General features: G+C 37.3%; 2 protein-coding genes and 1 long non-coding RNA gene across 6 annotated transcripts; 2 read left to right on the forward strand and 1 right to left on the reverse strand.

The window, feature by feature from the left end:
• Positions 1-307: 307 nt before the first annotated feature.
• On the forward strand, positions 308-4,688 carry LOC121265410 (protection of telomeres protein 1a-like). Of its 3 annotated transcripts, none has more exons than XM_041169028.1 (11): positions 308-753; positions 880-1,016; positions 1,355-1,545; positions 1,904-1,964; positions 2,078-2,166; positions 3,046-3,327; positions 3,411-3,481; positions 3,639-3,697; positions 3,971-4,129; positions 4,242-4,445; positions 4,552-4,688. In XM_041169028.1, the coding sequence occupies exons 1-10, from the start codon at positions 636-638 to the stop codon at positions 4,416-4,418; spliced, it is 1,344 nt and encodes a 447-aa protein (XP_041024962.1). In that variant the 5' UTR covers positions 308-635; the 3' UTR covers positions 4,419-4,445; positions 4,552-4,688. The 3 variants fall into 3 exon arrangements, with proteins under 3 accessions (XP_041024962.1, XP_041024963.1, XP_041024961.1); XM_041169027.1 differs by having other exon boundaries at positions 312-753; positions 1,904-1,973; XM_041169029.1 differs by lacking the exons at positions 1,355-1,545; positions 1,904-1,964.
• Positions 4,689-7,030: 2,342 nt separating this feature from the next.
• On the forward strand, positions 7,031-12,426 carry LOC121265390. Of its 2 annotated transcripts, none has more exons than XM_041169005.1 (6): positions 7,031-7,439; positions 8,212-8,409; positions 8,486-8,563; positions 10,535-10,600; positions 10,832-10,897; positions 10,978-12,426. In XM_041169005.1, exons 1-6 carry the CDS (start codon positions 7,131-7,133, stop codon positions 11,845-11,847), a joined length of 1,587 nt encoding a protein of 528 aa, XP_041024939.1. In that variant the 5' UTR covers positions 7,031-7,130; the 3' UTR covers positions 11,848-12,426. The 2 variants fall into 2 exon arrangements, with proteins under 2 accessions (XP_041024939.1, XP_041024940.1); XM_041169006.1 differs by having other exon boundaries at positions 7,032-7,439; positions 8,215-8,409.
• On the reverse strand, positions 9,127-9,441 carry LOC121265493. The gene is made up of 2 exons (XR_005940667.1): positions 9,278-9,441; positions 9,127-9,207 (listed from the first exon to the last, which is right to left on the reverse strand). It is a non-coding gene; the product is annotated as an uncharacterized LOC121265493 (long non-coding RNA).
• Positions 12,427-12,438: the final 12 nt, after the last annotated feature.

Consider the following 12,438-nt stretch of genomic DNA (forward strand, 5'->3'; position numbering starts at 1 on the left):
AATTGAGAGAAAGATTTAGGTGTGAAACTATTTCGTTGAGTAATGTTTGATATAGTGTTAGAATGTGCAAGGCTTTTTAAAAAAATGAACAACTTTAAAATTTACATTAAAAAAATTACTTTTTAATGATGTATTCTAATTTAATAAAACTTCTCAATTGCTAATAAGCTATATTTATTTTCAAACATGACGAGATCTCCCGTCATTCAGAAAGGCCAAAAAGTAGTTTACACAGATGGCTCAAAACCCATTTCAGAAGACAGAAGATCATAGCTCTAGAAAAAAAAAAAAATGAATGGGCAGTAAAGCAGTTGTTGGAGGTAGATAGGATATCATTTTCCTTTCTACTAACTCAAATTTTATTTACACTGAAAAATATGAAAATATTTGTTGGAAACTTTAAACAATAAATCAATTAAAACCTTAAATGACAGTCGTACCCGCACAACCGCTTGTTTGAGTTCCGATTGTTGTAGGAGTTGTGTGACTCATATCGGCACTTGTGTGTCGTTTTGATTGCACAACCGCCCGCCCGTATATAACCATCAGCTTTACTGGTGTGTCGTGTGCGCGCGCGCGCGTGTGAGAGAGAGAGATAGAGAGAGAGATTTGTACGGTTTTCTCAGTTTACCGCGATGAGCAACAGACACTCTATAATCCCGATAAGGGATGCCTTATCACGCGTAAACCAGAAAGTTAATCTGATTGGTTTTGTTAGGGAATCCAGCTTTCCGAGAAAGAGTCTGGGAACTGGTATTTAATTATTGTTTTTTTTTGCGGTTCTATGTATTTCTCTTTTTATTTTTTGGGTGGGGGGTCTGAGCATGAACTAGAAGGTTGCAACTTTTTTTAAAATTGGAATTTCTTTGTGTATTTCAGATTATGTTTCGATACTGAAGATTGTGGATGAGTCCTATAAAGACGAAGAGTTCTCAGTACATCTATTCACCGAGAAGCTGGAGCATCTTCCGGTCGTTAGGTCATACAAAGACATCATCATTCTTTACCAAGTCAAGGTGCTTCTTGGATTTCACTCTTATGACGCAAAGTTGTTAATGTTTTGGATCATTTTTTTTTGTTTTTAGGATTTCATGGTTACATTTTAACGTTTGAAACATCAATTCCCGTTTCATATTTCATCCCAGTCCCCATGTGTAAAATTTTGGTGCATATAAATGTATATTTGCTTTACTGGTCTTTTAGAATCGCAGATCAGGTCTGGAATGCATTTATAAATCTCCTCACACCGTCAAGGGCGGATTTCTTGTCCTTGTATTATGATTCTCATTGTAGTGCTTAATCTTGGTTATGACATTTATCTAATATGGCAGCAGTATTTTTTTTTTTTGGGCAGATTGAAGAGTTTAATGGGCGGATAGATGCCGTTTTTAAGAAAAAGTCCTCTTCATATGCTTTATTTGATGAACAGAGTTGCATTGACTGTAATCCGTATCAAGCCTCTCCAGGATTTCGCCTTTTAAGACCTGACATTGGCTTTATCAGACGTATGGGGAATTTATGTGCTACCTTTCCGTTTAGGGGAGGTATAGTCTTGTCCAATTGGTTTTTTTTGTTTTTTTTAGTCTCTCTGGATAGGTTGTCTCATACAATTTGGCCTCGTATTCTTTAGCCTAGGATTTTTCTTTAGATTATTCTGCAATTCTATAGAAGTTGTGGACTTTTTAAAGTGAATATTCTTCAAGAGTCTTTCAGATGGACTCACTTCTCTCTCTCTCTCCCTCCCTCCCTATAGTTATCCTTGTAATGCGCACTCTTCTTTTTTATACAACTGAATGAACCAATGATCAATGTATTTGTTCCAGCACAGTTTTGAATTTGTTGCTTGGAAGTTGAACCCCTGCCACTGGAAATACTGATATGAGGCTTCAACCTTATGTTTTCTAGGAATGGATGAATACCTATTGTCATTGAAACACCTAAAAAATAAGGAGTATTTTGATGTGGTATGCAAGGTAATTCTTGTTAGTGTGGTAGATGACCTTGATGTGTAGGTCTATGTTATTCTTTCAAGGTACTAAACAACTGATGTAGTTCTCTTTCACTTGTCTGCTTTAAGGTTCTGCATGTCGAAAAAACTGCCAACAATACATGGATGCTTTTTGTGTGGGATGGGACTGATACTCCCCCATTAAGCTTCGATATGCAGTAAGTATACATTGATTTATTATCTTTCAGCTGTAAGCCTAGTCTTATTAGCTCCAGTTTAGGTTCATAGATTGGGTGGACAAGCTAGATAAAACTATGATATTTCTCAGTTACCTTCTATTGAATCTAACAGATGACGATAATTGTTGGTTGGTGACTATTTGGACTATAGGTGAGGTTTGGATAGTGAGATGAGATGAGATGGTTTTAGATGAAAGTTGAAAGTTGAATAAAATATTGTTAAAATAGTATTTTTTAATATTATTATTGTTTTAAGATTTGAAAAAGTTGAATTGTTTATTATATTTTGTGTGAGAATTTGAGAAAGTTATAATGATGAGATGAGATGAGTTAAAACAATCTTTTTATCCAAACATAGCTAATTGGAGGGATGAAAAACTCAGTTATCTCCTCTTTCCATTCTACTTGCTCATTTCCAATACAACTTTTGCTACTTATAATTAGCTACCTGAAGAAAGAAAATCTTACTTTATGGTAAGACATCCCTTTTTTTCTTGGGGAAAGTTTTGCTTCCTATTAGAGTATAAAAAGTCCTTTTGAAAAATAATAAACACGCGTCACTTTTCACAACACATTACACGGCTATGTTTTAAAATGAGGGATATTTTTGTAAAATACCTTATAAAAGTAACATCACTTTACAAAAATACCCTCATTTTAAAACATGTGTTGTGAAATATGTTGTACTATACATGTGTTGTGTGGGTAACATGTTATACTCCTAGAAAGATGATAACTTTACTACCATTACTTGGATATCATCCCCTTGCAAAACTGGTTTTCTCAGATTCAATGTGTCCTACTTCTAGTTATTTTTCCTAATGGCAATTGCATACAACTGCAATTTGCATGCCATAGTCTCCAGGATGATGAACAGAGCCGGCTTCCATTACATGTAGAACAGTTTCCTCTACCAATGGATATCATCTGCTCATTTCCTTGTGTTGGGACTGTCCTACGAGTGATGACTAATGAAGCTCATGAAAAGTTTGGCTTAAACTTTAAAGGTATTGGCCAATGGGTGAGGATACGAAACATGACTTGTGAAGTGCACTTTGGATTGTGGAAGGGTCTTCTACTTTCTTCTTCTAGATTTCGGTTTCTTCCCAACAATGATAACACTGTCTTGGACTGTATTAGGTAAGAATGATTTTGTTATGGAAATCACATGAATTGATCGATTTTTATATGTTTTGTATTAATTACTTGTGTTAAATAAGCAGAAACTTTAATTTCCGAGTAGCTGAGGAAGAGGGTCGTCTTCCATCATGGAGTAGTCCTCCTTATTTAACTGGTAATCTATTTATAGTTGTTTTAGATGTTTAATGTTTTCGTTTTGGACATGTTCTGCTATTATTTTTCTTCAATCTCAAGCATGTAAACATTAGTGAGATGGATGTCAAAGTAATATTTTTTTTTCCTTAACTTAGTTTGCCCCTGTTTCTTCTCAGTGGTAGATTACGAAAATGTTCCATTTGCAACATTGATGGATCTTCTCACTAAACCAGAGGTCTCTTGTGCATTTCTTGCTGTCAGAACTTTTATGTCCCTTGGTTTCAATTTTGCAATAGATCAATAATGAGTTAGTAAAAATATTATATGCATATATATATATATATATTATCAACTTCATAAGCTTTCAGGATATGAACAAATGGAAAAAATAAAGAGCAAGAGACTTATTAAAATCAAAAATAAAGGGCAAGAGTTCTTAACTTTTTGCCGTATTCTATGGAGATGTCTTGGAATATTCAGTCAAATATTTTTTTTCATTGTAATACAGGTTGATGTGACAGTCAAATGTATTGTTCGTGTGGTGGCAGTTTTCCCCCCACAGGCAAGGGACTTCTGCATGCCTATTGAGTCAGGTCAATACAGAATGAGATTGACATTGGAGGACCCAACTGCAAGAATACATGCCACACTAAGTGGGGATAATTGGGTAATGGTGAAATAGATTGATACTCTTTCAGCAAAGTTACATAAGTTAGGTGATTGCAAAATTTACCCTTTTCATTAAGCTCTTCGGTTAACGTGCTCGTAACCCAATGCAGGTAAAGTCTTTTGGGGATTCTTTCTCCATTGATGTTCTTAAATCTAAGGTGAATAAATTACTCGGGGTGCTTGACGGGGAAGATAGTAGTTCTGTAAGGAATCCGCCATGGATACAATGTTGCATAAGTCTGAATTCTGGGGAGTACCGAATATGTGGCACTAGGTTCGTGGGATAATTGTCCGTTTATTAGAAGGATGGAGTTTTAACTCTAATTTTTTGTGGAGCTTCTAAAAAATGGTATAGTCGTTGTAAAATCACTCTGTTTTTGGTGTAAATAACTTCCTTATAGTTTAGGGTTGCGGAGGGCCCTTATGAGGTCTTTGTGCATCTGTTGCAAGCTCAGTGTATGTTTGTTGAAATGGGCTTGTTGATAGCTCCTATATTGTAAATTCCTGTATAATGTATAGATAGCAATTGTATAGATGATAGCACACTCTTGGTTTAATCTTATCGTGAAATCTACACGAAATCTCTCACTGTTTCATGAAGTTTTAAGTTAGGTCTCTTCAATGTAACAAATCATTTAATTACTTCCAAAAAGTATTATGGGCCTTGTGGTCGCCCTACTACGGCTAACATTCTCAATAATAATAATATTAAAAAATAATATTTTAATAATATTTTATTTAATTTTTAACTTTCATCTAAAATCAACTCATTTCATCTCATCTCATCTCATCTCATCTCATCTCATCTCATCTCATCATTCAAACTGTATCTAAAATACAATTATTGGATTCAGCTGAGAAAAGTGTGTGCCTCCAATAATTTAGGAAATAACCATACATTACAAGTTCTACCATCCTCCGAATGAAGTAAACGGGTAGTAACCTACCACTTCCTTTATAAAATATGCTTTGGAAGATTGTTGTGATCACTTTTTCTTGTGTTTGGGCCAAAGGATGGAGAATAGGGTAGGAATGTATAGGGGTAACGGCGGATAGTGAGGTAGGCGATGCACCATCCTTCTGCTATGTAAGTTGACAGGTACTTGTCATAGATAGGAAACGAAGCATTAGACACCAACTTCAGTCATCATTTCATTAAAGAATTTTGTTACTTGAGAGTCGGTATGTAAAAGCATGCGGAAATTTGGGTGAATTTCTTACGGAAATAGGCGTGAAGCTGTGCTCAAGCCTCGAGTGCTTTAAAATGGAGAAACTTATGTGTTATATATATATATATATATATATATGTATACACACACACATACACGTATGTATAAATAATGATATATACACCACATTTTATAATAGATAAATGCTACTCCCACCGCTCCTCCCTCCCGCTTGATGTGAAATACCCACGTGGCCTGATTTTTAAATAATAAAAAAACAAAATTTGAATACATAGGATTCTTCTTTCCTCTCATCAATTTTTCTTCTTCTCTCCCAAACTCATTGTCTGCAAGCCAAACCCATCGATTTTTCTTCGAATCCCATCGTTTGCAAGCCAAACTGTACGTATTTGTTTGAAACTTGTTATTTTCCTGGGAAACTATTATAGGAACCGTTTGTTTCTTAATATGAAGCTAACTAAAAAAATTCAATACTTTTTTATTATGACTCTTCGCCTTTAAAGAGATTTTTTTTTTTTTTTTAATTGAAGTGTTTGGGATTGGGTGGGTCTTACGGTTCATACATTCTCATCAATACGCGTTGCGTCTCCGTATTAACTTTCTTGTAAATATATAAAGTTCTTGAATTTGTTTCTTTGTTTGGCTGTTGTTGCTTCGTGTTGATGCCGGATCTGCATTTGCCTTTGGTTGTATTCACCTTTTGACATTTTGCTAGTAATTCTTTCACATTCTCTTATTTGCTAAAATCTATGTTTGCTGTTTGGTTGCGAGAAAACTGAGATGAGCGTAGCAAAAGAAAAAGATGAGAATGTTTGTATTGTTTTTTCAAAAATCTTAAGATTCTTATTTAATTTTGGAATTTAAGAGTGGAAGTTTCCTTTCTTCAAAGACATTTTATTGGATCGAGTTTTTTGTGAATTTTTGTTCTTGAATTGGGAACTTCATTTACAAGGAATACTGGAGGCCGATGTCGCTGGGAAACTCACACGAGAAAAATGCAATTAAAAATGATGTTTTTGTTGAGACTGGTAGTTAGAGAACTCATCTGGAAATGAGATTTGAAAAGTAACATTTACATTTTTGTTCCTTTCCCTTTTTTGTTTAATATGATGATACTTGGCATGACAAAGGCATGACATGTCAAGAGGGAGGGCCGACCAAGAGGATAGAGCGGTGACTGTAAAAGGATTCTTCATAATATATTTAACAATACATGTTTTAAAATGAGAATATTGTTGTAACGTAATGTTATTTTTTATAAATTATTTTATAAAAATATTTTTTATTTTAAAATATAATTATGTAAAATATTGTGAAAAGCGGTATATTTATAATTTTTCTATATAAAAACTGTTCTTACTTTGAAAAAAAAAACTGTGAACTGTTCTTTCTGGTCCTCCCAGGTCTCAAAAAGAACCCGGCAAGAACTGAAACCAGCGAATCAACAAAACACACGTGGGCATCACCGAACCAACCACGTCTTCTAGACTCAAACCGACTCACTTCGCATTGTAAAACCACACAAGCATGTCGTTTCCGTACTAAGACACGTACGAGGTTACACGTGCAAGATCGCCTACTTGAGCGGGGACCGAAACGTGGCGATCGGCGATCCCGGGGGAGTTAGCTAAGATGTTTGGCCTTGAGCTGACATGACACGTGGCATCCCAACACAATCTGTGGGCTAAGCTAACCACTCTTGGAACACACGGACCGTCGGACACATACAGGCTCTCTCTCTTTTCAATACCTTTCTGTTCTTTGGAGGAACTGCAGTCCTCTGTCTCTCACTCGCTCTGCTTCTGAGCCATGGGTTCGGAGAGATGTTATGTTTGGAGCTCGGTGTCATCTTCATCTGCTTCTACTACGTCGTCTTCGATGTCGGCGGCGGATGAAGCTGCGGATCTGATGGTTAAGATAGAGCTGGAGGCGGCGGAGGCTCTGGCGGATTTGGCTCATTTGGCAGTTCGAGAGAGTGGTGGGGGTGGCTCTGGCGGGAAATGGGGGAGCAAAGGGAAACGGGCCAGGAAGCGAGTCAAGAGCGAGTCGCCGCCGGCTGACTCGGTGTTCCAGTTGAACCCGGTGGACTTGGTCCCTTGCTGTTCGGATCTCGCTGAGGTTAGTTTGTATGAGTTACTACGAACTCTTCCTTCTCTTCGTTGTTTATTTGTTTTGTTCTTTGTAACTAAATTTAAGCAATTTACTAATTGGGGAAATTAAAAAATATTCAATAATAAAAAGCCAACAAGTTCATGATTTGAGGATTGCGATTGCTTAATATTGGCTATACTGTAACTTTATTTTATTTGGTTTCTTATATGGGCCTGCTAATTCGAGGACTCTATAGATAGTACCCCAATTTAGCGGACCATGATACATACTCTTACCGTCTTCTTTAGTTGGAACGAACGCTTTATGTAATGCACCTTTTTTTTTATCAGTAAAATTAAAAAAAAAAAAAAACAGTAGGGAAATGTGCCCATTTTGTATGCGTGTTAGGATTTCATAACAATGCAGGTAGATATACATCATACCTTGAACAAGCCCCACACCTCATTTAAACGTATTGAGGAGCATTACATTAGGGCCAATAGATATAAAACATGGAAATCGAACTGGAGCTGAAAAGGCATTGAGACTTGGTAATTGAAAATTTCGTTTAAAAATTTTAGAATATTGAGCTTGACTCGTCGGATATAGAATGTGGATACAGTCCCCTTTTTTGTTTGCATCAACCAGGACACGTTACTTTTGTTTTATCATTTAGGTTCTTAGATTCATATGTCCATATTTGGTTAGCCAACTAAGTGGCATCTGAATTGAAATATCTGTGGCACTGTCACCAACTCGCACTATTTTGTGCAGGACTTGAGAATATTTTTGTTTATAGCAGGATCGAGCAGTTCTAAGTCAGCAGCAATGCGAAAAGATAAACACAATTGAATTGCTAGAACCAGCAAATGCTAATCAGGATTCCAGAAAGATGAAAGTGAAGGCTGAGCAGGATTCTGAATTGGCTAAACCAACTACAAGCGCCAGAAGTTACACTCCACTTGGTATCCGTAAATCAAGACAAAATTTGACTGAGGTGCTAAATTTTTTTAACGTTTTTCTCTGCAGTGCTGTTCTATTATTGCTTGTCTAAATGAGTCTTTCCTGTTTAGGCTGAAAAGGAAGAACGGAGAATACGCAGGGTATTGGCAAACAGAGAGTCAGCTAGGCAAACAATTCGTCGTAGGCAGGTGCGCAACTAACAAATTAACTCAAAAGCGTTATTTTTATACACCAAGTTGCACCTCTTACAGGGCATTTACTATATGTTGTTAAACAAATCCATCATTAGTACTGGGTTGCTTTTGTTATTTTAAAGGTTCTCAATATACTTGGTTAGTAACATAGATATTGATCTTTGTGCAAGTCTTACGCTTCGGTTATTTTTCATGGGTTATTAAAATTGCATGACTTTGTGCCTATAAAAAAAAAAAAAAAAAAAAAAAAAAAGAAGTGCATGACTTTGTTGAACATTAGATAACATGAGTGATGGATTTCATACTAATTATAAAACATTACTTTTTTTTATTTAGATAATTAATAAGAGGTTTTATTACCAAGAATAGGCACAGCCCAAGTACACAGGATGTATACAAAGGAAATACCTACTACACTATAGAAGTAGGAAAAAGACTAATACAGATTCAGTACATTATCCTCATTCCTTACAAAAATCCTAGCCCACAAACACAAAGTAGAAAAAAAAATTCCGAAGTTCCCCGAAAGAACGCTATGTCTTCAAAACATCTCTCATTCCTTTCCAGCCAAAGACACCACATTAAACACAAAGGAATCATATTCCATCTGGCAGCTACACATTTCCTTCCCTCAAAACCTCTCCAACATGCAAGAAGATCCAGAACTTCCTTTGGCATCGCCCAACATATACTTGTCCGACCCAAAACCTCATTCCATAAAGACTTTGCCACCTCACAATGAAGAAAGAGATGACTTACAGATTCACCGTCCTTGCACATGACACACCAATCAGCAATACACATACCACGTTTTCTAAGGTTATCCGTGGTCAAAACTTTCCCTAGAGCAACCACCCAACTGAAAAACGCCATCTTAGCAGGAACCTTTGCTCTCCAAATGGTTTTCCAAGGGAAAGCACAACCAGAATGACAAGTCAGCACCTTATAAAAAGAACTAACTGAAACCCTGGAATTTCCAGCATGGTCCCACAGTAAACTGTCCTCTCTTCCCTGAATCACTTTTGAATTATGAACTCTTCCCAAAAAATCAGAAACATCATTCACTTCCCAATCATTTACCTCTCTGATAAAATCAACATTCCACAGAATATTATTATCCGTATGTTGGAAAAAATCTGCCACAGCAGCATTTTGATCCCTTGCAATCCTAAAAAGAGAGGGAAAATCAGATTTGAGAGCTGATTCCCCACACCAAATATCATGCCAAAACAGAATCCTCTCCCCTTCCGCCACCTTAATTTTAATATGTTTCGAAAACTCCCCCCAACCTTTCCTAATGAACTTCCATAAACTCACCCCATACGGTCCTCTAACTTCACTAGAACACCAATCCTCCCCACCCACTTCCATATTTAACAGCAACAGCATTCTTCCATAAAGCATCTCTCTCTACATGATATCTCCAAAGCCATTTCCCAAGATTACTTCTGATGTAAACGATCCTTAAAAGCTCTTCCTAAAGTGGTCCTCAGTTTGGATAGATTCTGTTGTTTAATGAAGATCTAAAGTCAATGAGGTCTGACAGATAACTAAAAGTTTTAATAGTTTAGCTAGCCCTCTGCATCCTGAATTCTTGGAATCGGACAAATCTGATACCTAGATATGCACCTGTACCTGGGTGGCTCACCTAAGTTTGCATGAAATGGGCTTTCTTAACCTTTGCTTTGTAGCAACTTGAATTTCATAATTCGGAATTTGATGCGATGTGATATCAAAAGTTGTTTATACGAGTTGACGCCCTCATAAAAATCAATCATTTGATTTTAATGGCTATAGAGCTAAGTACATAATTTTGATGTGTTCTTGAGTCCTGAAAGTAGGTGAATAAAAAATGATTATCTGTGCTAGTCAAGTCAAATATGGCAGGCATAATGTACAACATGTGTCATCACCATAATGTGAGAATCTTCTTCTTCTGACTTTTTCCCCTCCCCTGGTGGCCAGGCTCTGTGTGAGGAGTTAACCAGAAAAGCTGCTGATCTATCATGGGAGAATGAAAATTTGAAGAGGGTAGGGAATAGTACCCTAATATCTTTGTATATAGCTTCGTTTTACAAACCCCCCCCCCCCCCTTCCCCCTCTCCTCCTCTCTCCCTCCCTGCCTCCCATGGACAATGGTGCATGGCATGGAAGTTGTATAACTTGTAGTATTTAGTAGTTCTCTTATGATTTTACCCCTTGAACTTGTCTAAACATCATCCAATTCATTTCTTCACATTTCATGACATCTCTAATGAGAAGGAAAAGGAGTTGGCTTTGAAAGTGTATCAGTCCTTGGAGACCACTAATAAACACTTAAAGGAACAGGTAAGCTACAGTTGAAATTTTGGAAATGTTTAATATTAAATGAATTTCCACATTTTTCGACATGCTGTATGATTTTGCAGATGGCAAAGGTGGTAAAGGCTGAGGTTGAGGAAACTCCAGGTGAACGTGGTTCAGCTGATTTGGGAGCCTCTCTCTCTTCATCTACAAATTGCCCACGGCTCTGGTATGATCATCATCCATTTATGCCTGCTTTCTGGCCTTCTATCGTTCAATCTTCAAGTCATGTTCAGTCGCTCCATGGACGACGAAGTGCCATCGTCATTCAATCAAACATTCCCATGCCAGCAACTTGTAGTCTTGATACTTCTCAAGAACAAGAAAACCGCATAGATGTTAATGGGCCAAGAACTTCGTTATATGTATTGCCATGTCCTTGGTTCTTCCCCCATCCTGGTCATGGGAATGGACGCCAACCTGAGCCCTCTACTGACATGAAAGATGAACAAGATGAAACCTCTCATGACAACCATTATGGTGTTAGTTCATACACAAAATTTGTTGCATATGTAGAAAACCACCATTGCTCTTTGCCCGTTGAAGTAAAGACAGAAGCTTCAGTCTCAACAGAAGCCAGACCTGCCAATGACTTGAATGAAACCCCAGTCGGGCTACCCCCAGATGGAGGTGATCAGAATACTGGAGCTCACTCTGAGGAAATTCTCTTTACACCTGCACTATTAGATTGTTTCCAACGTGCATCTACCATGAAGCACGAGAACAGGCCCCAATTAGATTACACTCCAGATATCGAAACACCGTCAACTGCTTGTTGTATTGCAAGTGCTTTGCCAGAAAAGAAACAAAAATCAACCGTTTACCTAAATAGGAAGCTAATTGACGTGGTTGCTGCAGCAGACGCAAGGAAGAGGAGGAAGGAACTGACAAAGCTGAAGAATCTGCATGGCCGTCAATGTCGGATGCATTGCTGAGGTATAAAGCCACTAGTTAGGTAAAGAACACTGAAGAAGAGCTGTTTATCTACTAGTTTTTCCGCGGGCTTTGTGCCTAGCTAAGTCCTAAAGAAATCCTTGGAGATTTTGCCAAGCCTAGAACGCTTATCCAGAACACAATAAAGGGCCTTTGAAGAAACATTCGCCAGCATGTAGTCTGTTGTCCTCTGAGACTGCTCGAGGGTGAGGAATTTATCTTAAATCATCTAGGTTTCTTTGGGCTAAAATGTGATGTGAGCAGAAATTCTGGTAGCCCCTTTATAATATATTTAGGTCAACATGTCAAGTCTTTAAGAGCGGAGTGATTCTTCGAGGACTTGTGCGAGAAAATGAGTACAATTTAATTGGAGCAATGCTGCCATTAGCTGGGACCCTGAAGTTAGAGACGGGCATCCAAAGAAAATCACATGGTGCTGACGTGTTGTAACCATAGTAATGATCTGTAATCCCTTTGTAGCAAGAAGAGTTTTTCGATGGGAGCCTTTTTGGTTTATGCATACCGTTTCAATGGTTTTGACATTATTAAAAAATAAAAACGTGAAATATGCATTAGTTCTATAGAGGAAACAA

This window comes from Juglans microcarpa x Juglans regia, chromosome 5D, assembly GCF_004785595.1.
Source record: "Juglans microcarpa x Juglans regia isolate MS1-56 chromosome 5D, Jm3101_v1.0, whole genome shotgun sequence".
Classification (NCBI taxonomy): Eukaryota; Viridiplantae; Streptophyta; class Magnoliopsida; order Fagales; family Juglandaceae; genus Juglans; species Juglans microcarpa x Juglans regia.

Excerpts from the sequence above, each read along its gene's own strand:
- LOC121265410 (XM_041169027.1), top strand. The coding sequence starts at position 636 with ATGAGCAACAGACACTCTATAATCCCGATAAGGGATGCCTTATCACGC. Across the intron at positions 1,017-1,354 it reads TCATTCTTTACCAAGTCAAG|ATTGAAGAGTTTAATGGGCG; the intron begins GTGCTTCTTGGA and ends TTTTTTGGGCAG. Across the intron at positions 1,546-1,903 it reads ACCTTTCCGTTTAGGGGAGG|AGGAATGGATGAATACCTAT; the intron begins TATAGTCTTGTC and ends CTTATGTTTTCT.
- LOC121265390 (XM_041169005.1), top strand. The coding sequence starts at position 7,131 with ATGGGTTCGGAGAGATGTTATGTTTGGAGCTCGGTGTCATCTTCATCT. Across the intron at positions 7,440-8,211 it reads GCTGTTCGGATCTCGCTGAG|CAGGATCGAGCAGTTCTAAG; the intron begins GTTAGTTTGTAT and ends TTTTGTTTATAG. Across the intron at positions 8,564-10,534 it reads AAACAATTCGTCGTAGGCAG|GCTCTGTGTGAGGAGTTAAC; the intron begins GTGCGCAACTAA and ends CCTGGTGGCCAG.